General features: G+C 49.0%; 2 protein-coding genes across 3 annotated transcripts; both read right to left on the reverse strand.

Moving 5' to 3' along the window:
* Positions 1-112: 112 nt before the first annotated feature.
* LOC147192993 (properdin-like) lies at positions 113-6,225 on the reverse strand. The gene is made up of 12 exons (XM_086133149.1): positions 6,014-6,225; positions 5,215-5,353; positions 4,958-5,121; positions 4,611-4,775; positions 3,533-3,733; positions 3,230-3,397; positions 3,032-3,160; positions 2,452-2,514; positions 2,210-2,383; positions 1,061-1,264; positions 782-893; positions 113-294 (listed from the first exon to the last, which is right to left on the reverse strand). The coding sequence occupies exons 1-12, from the start codon at positions 6,072-6,074 to the stop codon at positions 165-167; spliced, it is 1,710 nt and encodes a 569-aa protein (XP_085989275.1). The 5' UTR covers positions 6,075-6,225; the 3' UTR covers positions 113-164.
* LOC147192994 (suppressor of cytokine signaling 7-like) lies at positions 6,218-12,255 on the reverse strand. Of its 2 annotated transcripts, XM_086133145.1 has the most exons (10): positions 10,684-12,255; positions 10,573-10,613; positions 10,347-10,445; positions 9,482-9,619; positions 8,283-8,425; positions 8,032-8,200; positions 7,835-7,963; positions 7,583-7,718; positions 7,368-7,499; positions 6,218-6,609 (listed from the first exon to the last, which is right to left on the reverse strand). In XM_086133145.1, exons 1-9 carry the CDS (start codon positions 12,012-12,014, stop codon positions 7,409-7,411), a joined length of 2,277 nt encoding a protein of 758 aa, XP_085989271.1. In that variant the 5' UTR covers positions 12,015-12,255; the 3' UTR covers positions 6,218-6,609; positions 7,368-7,408. The 2 variants fall into 2 exon arrangements, with proteins under 2 accessions (XP_085989271.1, XP_085989272.1); XM_086133146.1 differs by lacking the exon at positions 10,347-10,445.
* Between the last annotated feature and the right edge of the window lie 524 nt (positions 12,256-12,779).

The raw sequence follows: 12,779 nt of genomic DNA on the forward strand, positions 1-12,779 counted from the left end.
TAATGTTGCTCTCGTGTCATTTTTTAATTGTGTACGAGTGTGAAGAGGAATTAGGGATCAAACCCGCGAAACTCTGGCGACGAGTTGTCCACGCAAAGGACGCAACCCCAGCTATACACTACAATTTTATTGGACACACACACACACGCGCGCGCGCATGACCATCAGTCGCAGGCGGGCACGTTGACACAAGGCTGAACCTCTTGCGTGTCGACCCCTGGTGGCAAATCCGCGCAGTCCAACAACGGCGTCCCAACGAAGACGGCCGGCTGCTCCAGACGACCGATGGTGGGGCTGTGTGGAAGCCCAAAAGAATTCAAATTAGATTGAAAAAAATCAACACTTTTAAATATACATCATGAATGGCTGGATAAATGGCAAACTACATCAGGAAAAACTAATTGCTGTGAAATGTAAACCTAACCTCTGTAAGTCACGAGTCACCATTTTGAGATAATATACGCTGTGAATGGTCGATGCAAATAGCAGAGTTGGTTCTTGGCTTTCATGACTTCATAGAGGTATGCGGGCATAAAACACGCACTGATAAGTGTTGTGTGCCAAAAGCCAACAGAAGTTGTCAGTACTGTGATAGTGGTGCTGCATTTTCGCCTTGGAGACAGAAAATAACCTGAAAATGCCACAGAGACATCAATATATTCAATTTCGCTGAGCTTCGCGAGTAGCAACACAAAGCTGGCCGTCGGAAGCTTCACTTCTTACGACGGCGAATCGACAGAATTACGCATCCAGGTTATTTGAAGATATCTGTGATTCTTACCGATAGTCGCTGTAGTCTGGCGAACATATCCTCTTCCGGAGTCGCCGAGACTTTCCTCCACATGCCGGTTTACACAGAGACCATGGCTCCCAGCCCTCCCAGTTCCCCTTGACTGAGATGAGCACGCACACACACATTCACAGAGATACACAATACACACACAGACACATTCACTCCCACACACAATCATACATGCACACACACATGATCAGACACAAACATATGTAAACAAACACACAACTGTTAACTGTTATCAATGTGGCATGCGTGCGTGCCCACCGTAGCAGCTGTTGACGTCGTAGCATCCTCTGTACTGACTGAGACTGAGGTCATCACCTCCACAGATGGCACCGTTGTGCTCCCGATACAAACATTGGCGATCGCGACTTTGACTTCCACCGATCTGCTTGCAGCGGATGATGCGGTCCCGGAAGGGATATGTGCAACTTTGCCACGCCGACCACTCGGACCACACACCGTCCACTGCGGAACACGCGCACGCTCGGTTCATTTGGAGACACATTAGCACCATGAGATGTACAAAATGCAAGTTTTTCGAAATGTGAGCCGACAATGTGACAATTTTGTACTTTAACTTGTGAGCACAGCAAGACCATGTGTATTCAAAACAAGCACATAGCTTCATGCTAACAAACAATGTAAAATGCCATTGACATGCTAACGGTCAGCGTCGAGTTTTAGAAGTAATGGATATATGAACGCAAACAGGGGAGCAAAACATGTACACACATAATATAACAGCATTGACACGTAGCGGTGCTACAATTACTGATTAATCCAGAATTAATTCATGATATAATTGATGGACAACAATTTTTACTCAGCGATTAATCGTTAAGAGACCTTGTTTAACTTTAAACGCTACATATCCTCAAAATTTCAGCATCCCAACATTAATCATTCTCCTTCATAAAAGCAGACTGATTAGCTTTGTGTTAAATAATGTGACAAAATAAGATAACCTTACGCACAGGCATATATTCTTGATACTCCACAAAAAACAATGACTAATATCACAGCTACATACTGATTAGTAGTTAAAAAACAAGTACAACTGTTCTTCGTGCTTTGTGTCTGCAAGACTGTGCAGTATGATATTGCCCCCCCCGGTGGCCAAGGCGCACATACCAGAAGGAGCAGCACATGGAATTCGACTGCAGTATTAAATCATGCACAAAGGGTTTAGTTCATTTCGTTATATATGTACGTGTGTTATTGATTTTTTTTGTAAAGAACAATATTATAGAGTGTTATTGTTCAAATTAAAAACACACGACAACTTTTTTGTTATTATAACATTTCTCTTTCAATGGGGTAAGGTGACTTAATATAAGACCATTTGGGTAAACCGGTATCTGAAGGCACAGGTGCCCATTGAGGACACATGAATAGCCGGCGTGGACGTACCCGGACAGTGGATGCCGGTATTGCAAAGACGAGTCTGCCGGTCGTTGCCTGCGCACGGTTGGCCACTATTTTTGGGGGCAGGGCTGTCGCAGTTCCTGCGTGACACTTCCAATCCGATGCCGCAGGTTACGGGACAGGCCGAGAAGGCCGACCAGGATCCCCACGCGCCGTCCACTGCCGACAAAAGGATAAACGTCAAGCCCGTGGACACAGGTGCGGGATGGGCCGGCAATCACTTGTACCGGTGCAATGCGGAAGATGGCTGCAGGTCTCCACGGAGTTGCTGTTGCCAGGGCAACTCTCCCCTGCAACAACAACCGAAGATGCCGTCACAAGCGCTGCGACACGTATACACATTTGTTGATGCAGTATATATACATGCGTGTAAATGATAAGAGACAAAATGAAGCATAACATAATTGAAGTCGACTTGTACAAGATAACACATTTTTTGTTTTTAATGTAAAAAAAAAAAAAGTTGAATCGAAAAACATTTTAAAAATTCTAAATACATTTTTAGGGTACCAATAGATAAGGCCTTTGATTTTAAAATATTGGGTAGCAGAGTGGAGACTGGTTAGGCACGTCCGGCTCACAGTGCAGAGGTCATGGGTTCAAATTCGGCCCCGGCCTTCTTGTTTGGAGTTTGCATGTTCTGCCTGTGTCTCATTAATAGGTTTTGAGTAATATTCAGCATTTGTAGTCAATTTATTTGATGAAAAAGTTGTTTTGTTTCTGTCCAGGTATCAAATGTAGCAAAATGTACACCCTGCCACTGATGTGTGTGATGTGTGTGGCTGCTGTTGCCATGGCAACATTCACCTGCAGGGAAGAGCGAAGGCCCGGGACTAGAGCAGGAACGCTGACGAGTCCTGATGGGAAGCTCGCCTTCCGAGATGCAGGAAGATGAACACTGGCCCCAATTGGACCAACCGGACCACGATCCATCAACTGTCAATCACACTCATGTCAGCGTGTGTGTGTGTGTGTGTGTGTGTGCATGTGTGTGTGTGTTTGTACCAGCGCAAGTGATGTGACACGGGTAGGTGCGCGCGTTAGGTCCCACGCAGTGTCGTCCGCCATATTTGGGCGCAGGTTGATCACACTGCCTGATGGAGAGTTTAAGCCCCTCCCCACACTGGGCGGAGCAACGTCCCGGCGTCAACCACTCCCCCCAGTTGCCATCCACTAAGGAGAAGTGCATCAGAAAGGGACGATCTTAGCGCCAAAACCTAACTCATATTCAAACCCAGAACTCTGTGCCTGCGAGCCCCACATGCTGCCCACGTGGTCACCATGAGAGAAAACGTGCTGCCAACCTACCGGGACATTTTGGAATGTCGCTGCAGTTCTGTAGCTCGACATCATCTCCCTTGCAACCGTCACCAGGCGGCTTCGTGTCGGCGGAGGGGGCGGGGTCCGAACAGGAGCGACGGCGCTGTTTGAATGGCGGAGCCGCATCATCTCGCACGCAATTGGAAGAGCACAACGACCACGAAGACCACGGCGACCAGCCGCCGTGCACTGTGGATGCATGCACATGCATGAGCACAACCTTTGCAGCACTGGGCTCAAGTCTTCATGAGCAATGTCATCATGATGATGTGGAAGTCGAAGGCACGATCTAGCTAGGGGTGGCCCAAAGTTTTTTTGACCAAAGATCTACTTTTCAAGCCAACCAACCTTCGCGATCGACCATTACCGCACACGCACGCGTGTCCATTGTTGGGTGTGCATCCAGCTCCTATATGTTCACTGAACACCAAAATATTTGTTTTTTCAAATATTCAATGCCTTAATCCTAATTTAGGTTAAGGGCCAAATTTGACCCTTTGGGATTTAAGGGTAGCATTTGAATAGCAGAATTTATAGGGGCCAAATTTGACCCTGTGGGTTATCCAGGGTTAAAATGCTTCTTGGGCACCTCAATCAATCAAAAAGGCAATACCTGAGCAACTACAATCAGCTATCAGCCACATGCGCCAAAATTTTAACTCACTTAAATAGGGGATGGTTTTAACAAAAAAAAAAAAGGGGGGGGGGGGGCTTTGTCCCAAGTTACTGAACATATCAAGATAGCATGAGATCAAAGTTTGAATTTTCAACTATTGGCTCGTATACATTGATTGGAAATCCAAATGTCTTCAGTAAACAAAATCAGCAAAGGAGTTGAACTTCCTGTTCCGATAATTCTGGAGGGGACTTGTAAGTGGATGGGGTTCTCCGTCAGGGAAAAAAAAAGCACACCAATAATTGATGCTCACTGTAATTGCTCCCCTCCCAAAAAAAAAATCAAGAGGAAAAAAAAAGTCTTGAATAAATGGGAGATCAGGTGGGAAAAAGTAAGCAAGGGGTTGTGTGATAAACATTGATGATAATGGCAAAGATGCCCCGCACACACCTGGACACTTGCCGCTGGCATTACACGACATCACGATCTCGGTGGCGCCATTGCAGGCCGAGAGGCACTCGGGAGTTGCGGAGCAAAGCCTCACCCGATTGCTGACTCCGGACCCTCCGCACGTCGCAGAACACGGAGACCACGGAAGCCATGCGCTCCACCCCTCTGAAGCAAACAAAATTTCATCTCAAAAAGGCCCACACTGTGATGACTTTGTTCTTAAATGCAACAAGCAATTTGACTTGAGTTGCCTCATCTACAGTACTGGTTTTCGCAGTACATCTTCTAGATGCTCTTATTTTGAAATTGCATTTTTCTGCATGTACAAGTGTGCGGTGCATGCGTACCACTGCAGCATGTTCCGATGCAAGGTTTGGTCTGCAGAGACTCTAGAGCATTATTGCACTCTGGTTCGCCAATGCCAAAGCACTTCCGGCTCCTCTGGGTCACGCCTTCCCCGCACAGGGTGGTACACGGTGACCATGGCGACCAGTCGGTCCATTTTGGAGGACTGACAAAAGACACACACACAAGAACAAGCTGATTCAGCACATCACTGCATATGTGTGTGTGTGTTTGTGCATGCGCGTGTGTGCGTACTGACCCACAGGACTGGCAGTCTCCATCTTGTGTGAGGTAAGCATAATGAGGGTTGAGACAGCAGTCGTCTTCATCAAGGTCACCCAGCTCTTCTTCACAGATGCCCGACGTCCGCTCGAAGCGTGCGAAACACTTCACAGACTCTGCACACACCAATATTAATCCAACACACGGGCACACACACCGTATCTGAACTCAACACACAAACATACACCCACGGGCACACGTATACCCAGCGAGTGAGTCATCGTTGCAGGATTTCATTACACATGAAAGTGAGAAAGAAAAGCTGAAAACCAGTTTGTTTATTTGGACTTTGAAACAGGGAGACTCTGCCAGACGTTCCCAGAAAAGCCTCACAACACGAAGGCGGGGGGGGAAGCTTCCGTGTTGTCCGCTGGGGTGAACCCCAATTTAGAGACCCCAAGCTGTGGAGCAATAAGTATGCCCACACCTGCTCGGTGTTTCTCACTGTGGACAACTCCGGAGTAGAAATGTTTCCAAAGGAAAACTTGGCGTCTGATTCCAGGAGTGGAATCAGACGCCAAGTTGTGCGTGGAGGCGAGGGGGAACTTCTCTGCCCCACACACCAGGTTGGGCTGCTTCATTGTCAGAGTGGTGAAATTCCATGTCCCTCGAGCTAATTTCAGTCACCTGGGATATCAATATGTATTTTTTTTCCCTGCGCAAAAGCATCATGACATACACAATATTTTTTTTCCTAGGGAGCATCTTTGTCGAAGTCGTTTTTATGGTATGAGAGTTGAACCCCCCCACCCCTCGCGTGTGTGTGTAAAACTCACGTGCACGCTTCACACACATTAGGATGATGAAGATAACGAGCAGCTTCCTGATGTTTTTCATGGCGTCTCTGAAATGAAAATGTCGTGCTTCCTGCGGAGCGCATTTATCTCCGCCTCCTTCTGTTGTTTGCACCCCCGTTGCACATTAACGTGACCTTAGACCTTTTGATCGACATACGCTTTCAGACGGACAGGAAGCAGGCAGAGGAGCCCCGTCCACATTTATTGAGAGTTCACAATTAATGACATCATCATGGAGGCGTGTCCCAGCACGAGTCACGTGACATCGTCAACTTTCGGGCCCCGCCCACTTTCTGGACATCACTCACCGGGAAGGACGCGGCTCGGACTTCTTTTACATGCGATAGCATCAACGTCCTGTAAACAACTTATTTTGAAGGTTCCAGGAAGCCCCGCAGTTAGTGTCTATGACAAAACTCGGCTGCGGCGGCGACAGAAGCTGAGAAGTTCGTTCTTTTTCCTACTGCGGACCTCAGCAACCAATCAGAGAGATTAGAGGAGGAAGGTGAATCCAAATCCGCCCGGATACAGGACGTAGTAAGGGAGCTGACTGGCTGTCCAGCTTCAAGTTCATCCTGCGATGTCCAAAAAGAAAGAACAATTACAACGTTGATAAGTGAAAAGTTCACTTTTACTGCCTTCATGGATTATTTTTTTTAACCGCCCTGCTGGGTTGCTCATTGGGGTCAAAAGGTTACCGGTTTGTCTTTTTGTGCCCCAACAGTTTTGCTGTGCATTTTGGGACTTTGGCACCTTCTATTGTTGTTGTTGTTTTTTTTTTTTAATTTAAATTGTTAATTACTTTATTTATTTGTATCGCGGAGGAAATAACCTGCTACTTGAATGGTCTCTTATGTATCACTTGATGAACTATGCAGTACCATAACCATCCATCCATTTTCTAATCCATTTATCCTCACAAGGGTCACAGGCGTGCCGCAGCTTATTCCAGCTGTCTTCGGACAGTAGGCAGGGTACACTCTGAACTGGTTGCCAGCCAGTCTCAGGGCACATATAGAGAAAAACAATCATTCACACCCACATCCACACACAAGTCAGCCGAGTGTACCACTACACTATCAGCGACGCAGTGCCATAACTGACATCAAGAATTTGGGCTTCAAATGAGAAGACTGTCCAAAAGTCAACAGAATCCTTTTGAGTGGGTTTAGCAATTGGACAGCGACTAAAGTCCATCTGTGGGGGCGTGCTTGACAAGGATTCATGTTGTTCATTTTGTTTGTTTGTTTAGGCTGTGTAACCACACCTCGTGAGTATTTCGTGGAACGTCATCATTGTGGCGTCTACGAGAATGCTCAAAAGAAACACTGGCCTTTGATGGGTTGGACTCATGTTGGTCCGTATGCCAGGTCGCTACGTTGGTGTGTCGCCGGCCTCTTTCGGAGGGCTGGCCTCCTCCTCTGGGTCGTAGTAGTAAAACTTGCGCAGGTAGGCGATCAGGGGCCTGGGGACAGGAAGACACAACAGCTCAGCGGGCGCACCGACGCCTTATGAGGGGGAGTGCGGTCGCGGTAGGTGGAGCCTGACGTGGGCAGCGGCAGCTCCTGGATGTGGTCCACGCGAACCAGCTGGCGGATGCAGAAGCGACACAGGTGCTGCAACGATTTGATGCTGCTCAGGCGGGACACGGGATGAAGCAGCTGGACCGGCGTGGGTGGCAGACCTGAAAACGGGAAAAGAACATCAAGCTGAGGCCGCGCGTGGACATGATATAGCAAGAGAAACCCCAAGATGGGCTCTATTTGGATTTGATGTCTGCGGGGATGAGCGGCGGCCTACCCGGGACTCGGGAGCGCAGGAAGTAGAGGAACTTCCCGTTCTTGGAGTGCATGATGGCGCGCTCGATGAACTCCACGACCGAATGGCAGCGGTCCTCAAACTTGGGGTGACACCACAGACTGAAGGTCCCTAAGAGGGCACAGGCCAGCCATCACAGGCCAGTCGTCGTAACGGCGTGTTGCGCGGGCATGCATTACCTCGGTAGTGCTCCATGCGCGTGTGGTGCGTGACGCCCTGCGACCTGAAGCTCAAACTGAGAATGTAGCGAGGGTCCGAACTGTCCCGCACCAAGAAGGAGCCATCCGCTTTGCCCTTCAGCTTCATCTCGGCGTCCTCCCACGTCATGGGACCCCAGTACCAGCCGCACTGCACGGTGGATACACGCACACTATCACTGAGACATCTCGTCAGTGGCGCCGCGCGCGACCATCCGGCGACCTGACCTGACCTTTTCCAGCTCTCGCAGGCTGTTGGCGAAGTTGCCGGCGTCGGGACGTTTGAGGGGGCGGCGGGGAGCTGGGCGAGGAATCGGCGGGTTACGCGCATTGGTCCGCAGAGGGACAGGCCGGGGCAGCCCCCGCAGGAACGAGTCTGAGGAGAGAGACGACGGCAATGAATTAATTTACAGGGGTGTCAAACTCATTTTTGTCGCAGGCCAGATTGTAGTTACGGTTTCCCTTGAAGCCGTTATGAATTTTGGGATACCATATAAATGTTAAATCCCCTCCATATATTGCATACACAGCGCACAACAAATTGATGGATAACTAGTTTTAAAATCAGAAGTCAACAATAATAACTGTTATTCTGGATTACATATGACATTTTGATTCACACTTTTGCAAGCATTATGGAACTTGACATGCTTGATTTGCTTTCACGGGCCACATAAAATGATGTGGCGGGCCAGATCTGGCCCCCGGGCCTTGACTTTGACACCAGTTTTTACAGACACCAATAAAAGCTGGCAAAGCTTTGAGGCAGAAATTTTGTGTCAAACTCTTTGTAGTCAACTAAGTTATTTGATTTTTTTTTTCACAGCCCCTTTTGATGGCGGCGCGGGTACCCGCAGCGGCTGTTGTATGTTGTCTTGAGAGGGAAGAAATGTCATCTCTGCTGTATGTTGCACATTTGACAATAAAGTTGTACTTGATACTTGATCGAAGGAAGGAACCTCATTTCCTACCTTACAATTACTTCAAGAAATTTGGCGGATACGTTTTGTACTTGTCAGATTAACGTTAATGCAACATAGTGGAACGTTTCGTTCGGAACCTCTGCCGATTCTTTCATGCTTGCTATACCACCATCAACAAGCTGCCTGTATATTCTCATTTAAACTAATTAATGGATACCAAGAAGACTGTTCTTATGTTATCGTGGCCTCGCCCACGTAAAGGGGGCGACTTTGCCGAGCCTGTGTGACAATGTGTGACGCCAACCTTTAAGTGGATTCAACTAGTAAGTGTGCCAAGAGTGCCATGGATAAGCAAGGACATCGCACACATTAAGGTCACAGCAATATAACGGACGATCTTAAGTCACCTATCGAATTACATGTGCCAAACAAGCCAAATTGAACAATATTTATATTTCCACTTGAATATCTTTTGGAGGTGCACCAAATCAAGCTGGGAAGTTGCCCACCGTTGAGACTCAGGCTGTGCTGGATGGTGCTCAGGGAGGGTGGTGCACCCATGGGACGGGGTGGTAGGGACTGCATCGACGCCCCGCCGACGCACTCGGACAACGGAATCCGTGGCGGCGGGGGACCCCCCAAATCATCTGAGAGAAGACACATGCAGAAAACATTTTTGGTTGGTTGGACTCAAATGGACATTGACTATTTATTTGCACGTAACCCTCAACCAAGCGCATTTGTTTTTTCCAGAGTTCAGAATGTTTTTGTTATCAACAGAAATCCAAATTGTATGTTCTTTGGAGCAGCTCACTGACTTAATAAATGCAATAGTTTTGTTGTTGTTGTTTTTTTTAAATACAAAGAAGTATAAAACAAAAAGCGAACAAGCGGTATATCATCAGTTGTGACATCAAAAGTGCTTTGTGGCTCCCAGTGATTTTTTTTTCTGTGTGAGCCGGTCCAAATGTCATCGTTGTTGTCCCGGTTCTTCTGTGGCCATGTGCAAATTCTCTCTCTCTCTCATCTTTCAAATGCAACTCTGTTAAAGATGGCATCAGTTCATGTTTTCATTGTACATGAAAATTCTTCTCTGTTGTAAAGTTGAATAGATGCTAAAGCACAAAATATGTAAAACAAACACATGTACTCTCTATTGTTATAAACATTAAGTGACCAAAAATAAATTATTTCGTTCATTACACATTATCTAAAATTAAAGGACCATCGGAATTGTGTTTCTCCCAAAAATTGGAATCGGCCTAAAAAATGAATTAGCACTCGGATACTAAAAGTCAGGTCAAGAAATAAAACCAAAGAAAAGAGGAAGAGCAGGAACAGGAAGCAGAAATTATGAAGAAGAGGAAATAGTACCGAGCAGACTGAGGCTCCGTCTAGGTGGAGGTGGAGGAGTCGGAGGGTGGAGACAGTTCCTCCGAGAGATCTCCACATCCACCAGAGAGACTGTCTCACCTTCACACAGAGAAATAGATAGGACAGGAAGTGACATGCCAGAGGTCAGGAAGTGACATCACCACTATGTCGGGCTAGCGCTCAAAAAGAGGAGGATGCTAGATGTTAGCGTGTCACGTGTGCTCACCGGTGAAGGGCGGCGAGCACGTCAGCGTGGCCGTCTGCAGCCTGACAAACAGGAAGTGATTGTTATCGTGTCACAAGAGCAACCCCCCCCGCTCTACCTTTGACCTCTTACCTGCCGCCGTCCTCCATGTTGCTGCAGGTGGATCCCCACAACCTGGCGGACCCCCACACATCCACCAGACTCCCCCCCGATGAAGTGGACGAAGCAAGGGACGGCCTCTTGTCCAGGTGGCCCCCTGCACCTCCGCACAAGCTCTTGGTACGGAACAGTTTGCTCAGGCGCACCTTCAGGGACACCCCTTTCTTGGACTTGCCCCTGGGTGTCCTGTCCCCACCTGGTAGGTCCCCTTCCAGAACCACCAGAGGGGAAGCAGAGCGGCCCCCCGTGGCAGAGCCCAACTTGGGGGTGGTGGCCCGGCTCTGGGGTTGGGAGCGGGACTGGTGTTGCGGGCGCTGCTGCGGTTCTGGGATGGGGGATGGAGGGGTGACGGGGGACACTTGAAGACAGTCATCGGTCTGGTTCGGGAGAGAGCCAGTAGGTCCATGAACAGCTGTGGGGGTTCTCCACGCCTGATGGGTGCAGACCCCCGCCTCTCCAGCCAGTCTGTGGACCTGCTGCATCAGCCCACTAAGGGTTCCGCTGGCAAACATGGGCCCCACGCTCCTACACAGCCCCAACTCTCTGACTTCAGCATCTGCATCCAAGCCTTCCAGGACCAGCAGCGCATCACTTGTCTCGCTTGGATCCTCGCCCGGTGCCATCCCTCTGGTGCCCAGGAGACAAGAGCACCGAGGTAGGGATGCTGCTACGCTGTCATCGCCTTCCCCACCTCCTGGTTGATCCGGTCTATGGTTCAGGCCCAGGACCAGATCTTTGTCGCCAGCATCACAGTTGCTCATCATACTCAGCTGTGGCCATTTCGCCAGTGGGTGGCACAGGACCGACCCAGACGGATCAGATTGGTTCTCCTCAGAAGATGAAACGCAACACACGTCCAGCTCCTCTACCCCCCTGGCTGGACCGGAATCCGACTCTGAAGAGTCCACCCACAGGTTCTCCTTCCCCTCCAAAGGGGGTTGCTCCAGGCCAAAGTCCAACATCCGGTTCCGGAATACCATCAACTGCGCCCTCGAGCGAGACCCGGGCGAACCGGTGAAGTCCAAGTCGTCATCCTCCTCGGAGTCTGGGGGCGCCTCCGGCAACAGCAGCCGGCCTTCGAGTTCGCCTTTGCCGGGCAGAGGCGAGCTGTAGTGCGGGGACGCCGAGCCAAGGAGGGCCGGCGTGGGCCCGCCGGAGTCCCCATCTAAGCCGTCGTGAGCCAGGCCGGCTTTTCCGGATGTGACGTGTTCGGGCTGCCGGTCCAGGTGATCCAGGTGGTCGTACTCGGCCGCCGAGACGAAGAGGCGCATCAACACGAAGTCAGGAGACATTTCGTCGGTCATCGTCACAGGCTAACGTTAGCTTAGCTTATTTTATTTTAGCTTAGCTTAGAGAAGAGCTGCGGGAGTTTCGACGGCGCTCGGCGGCCGCCTGGTGGGGCGGCGAGCCCAGGACATGTCCCCCACAACCTCCAACCAGAACAGGAATAGGGAAGATAACAAGACTAGGAAGGGGGAGGACGCGGGCTAGGCTAGCCGTGAGCAGTTAGCCCCCTCCTTCCGCCGACACAACATGGATGGGAGAGAGCCTGCGCGTGCGCAGCACCTGCGTCAATCATCGGTCACGCACGCGTCGGGCGCGCGCACGTCATTTGCGGCGCTCTTCGACGGTGGCAAAATGATTGCAAAAATGTTTAATCACTTGTTGATATGGTAAACAAGTCACACCTTGCAACGTTATTCCCCCACCCTCTCATTTCCAGTGGGATGTGGACAAAAGAAATAAATGTCTCTTTTGTCATTTTTATTTCAATGAAACAGAAAAAATGACCTGTTTTTTTTCTTGTACTTCAAATTTGAGCTCAGCTCCAAGTATGACATTCAACGGACGAAGTCTGATTTGAATATTTTAAGTGAAACGAAACACAAAAATGTTCTTTGCAAGAATATGTTGTATGTGCCCCCACGAGTCAAAACACAGTCTTCTGATTAATATTGCATTCTTAAAATATGAATTAAGTTGATTTTTCACTGTTACAATTAGGGCAGACGGTGAGTGGATTTGAAACTCCACCAGGGAGCCAATGACAACATGCTGCGTGCATATGC

Source organism: Hippocampus guttulatus, chromosome 16 (genome assembly GCF_054856545.1).
Source record: "Hippocampus guttulatus isolate MCC_2025c chromosome 16, RoL_Hgut_1.0, whole genome shotgun sequence".
NCBI classification, from domain to species: Eukaryota; Metazoa; Chordata; class Actinopteri; order Syngnathiformes; family Syngnathidae; genus Hippocampus; species Hippocampus guttulatus.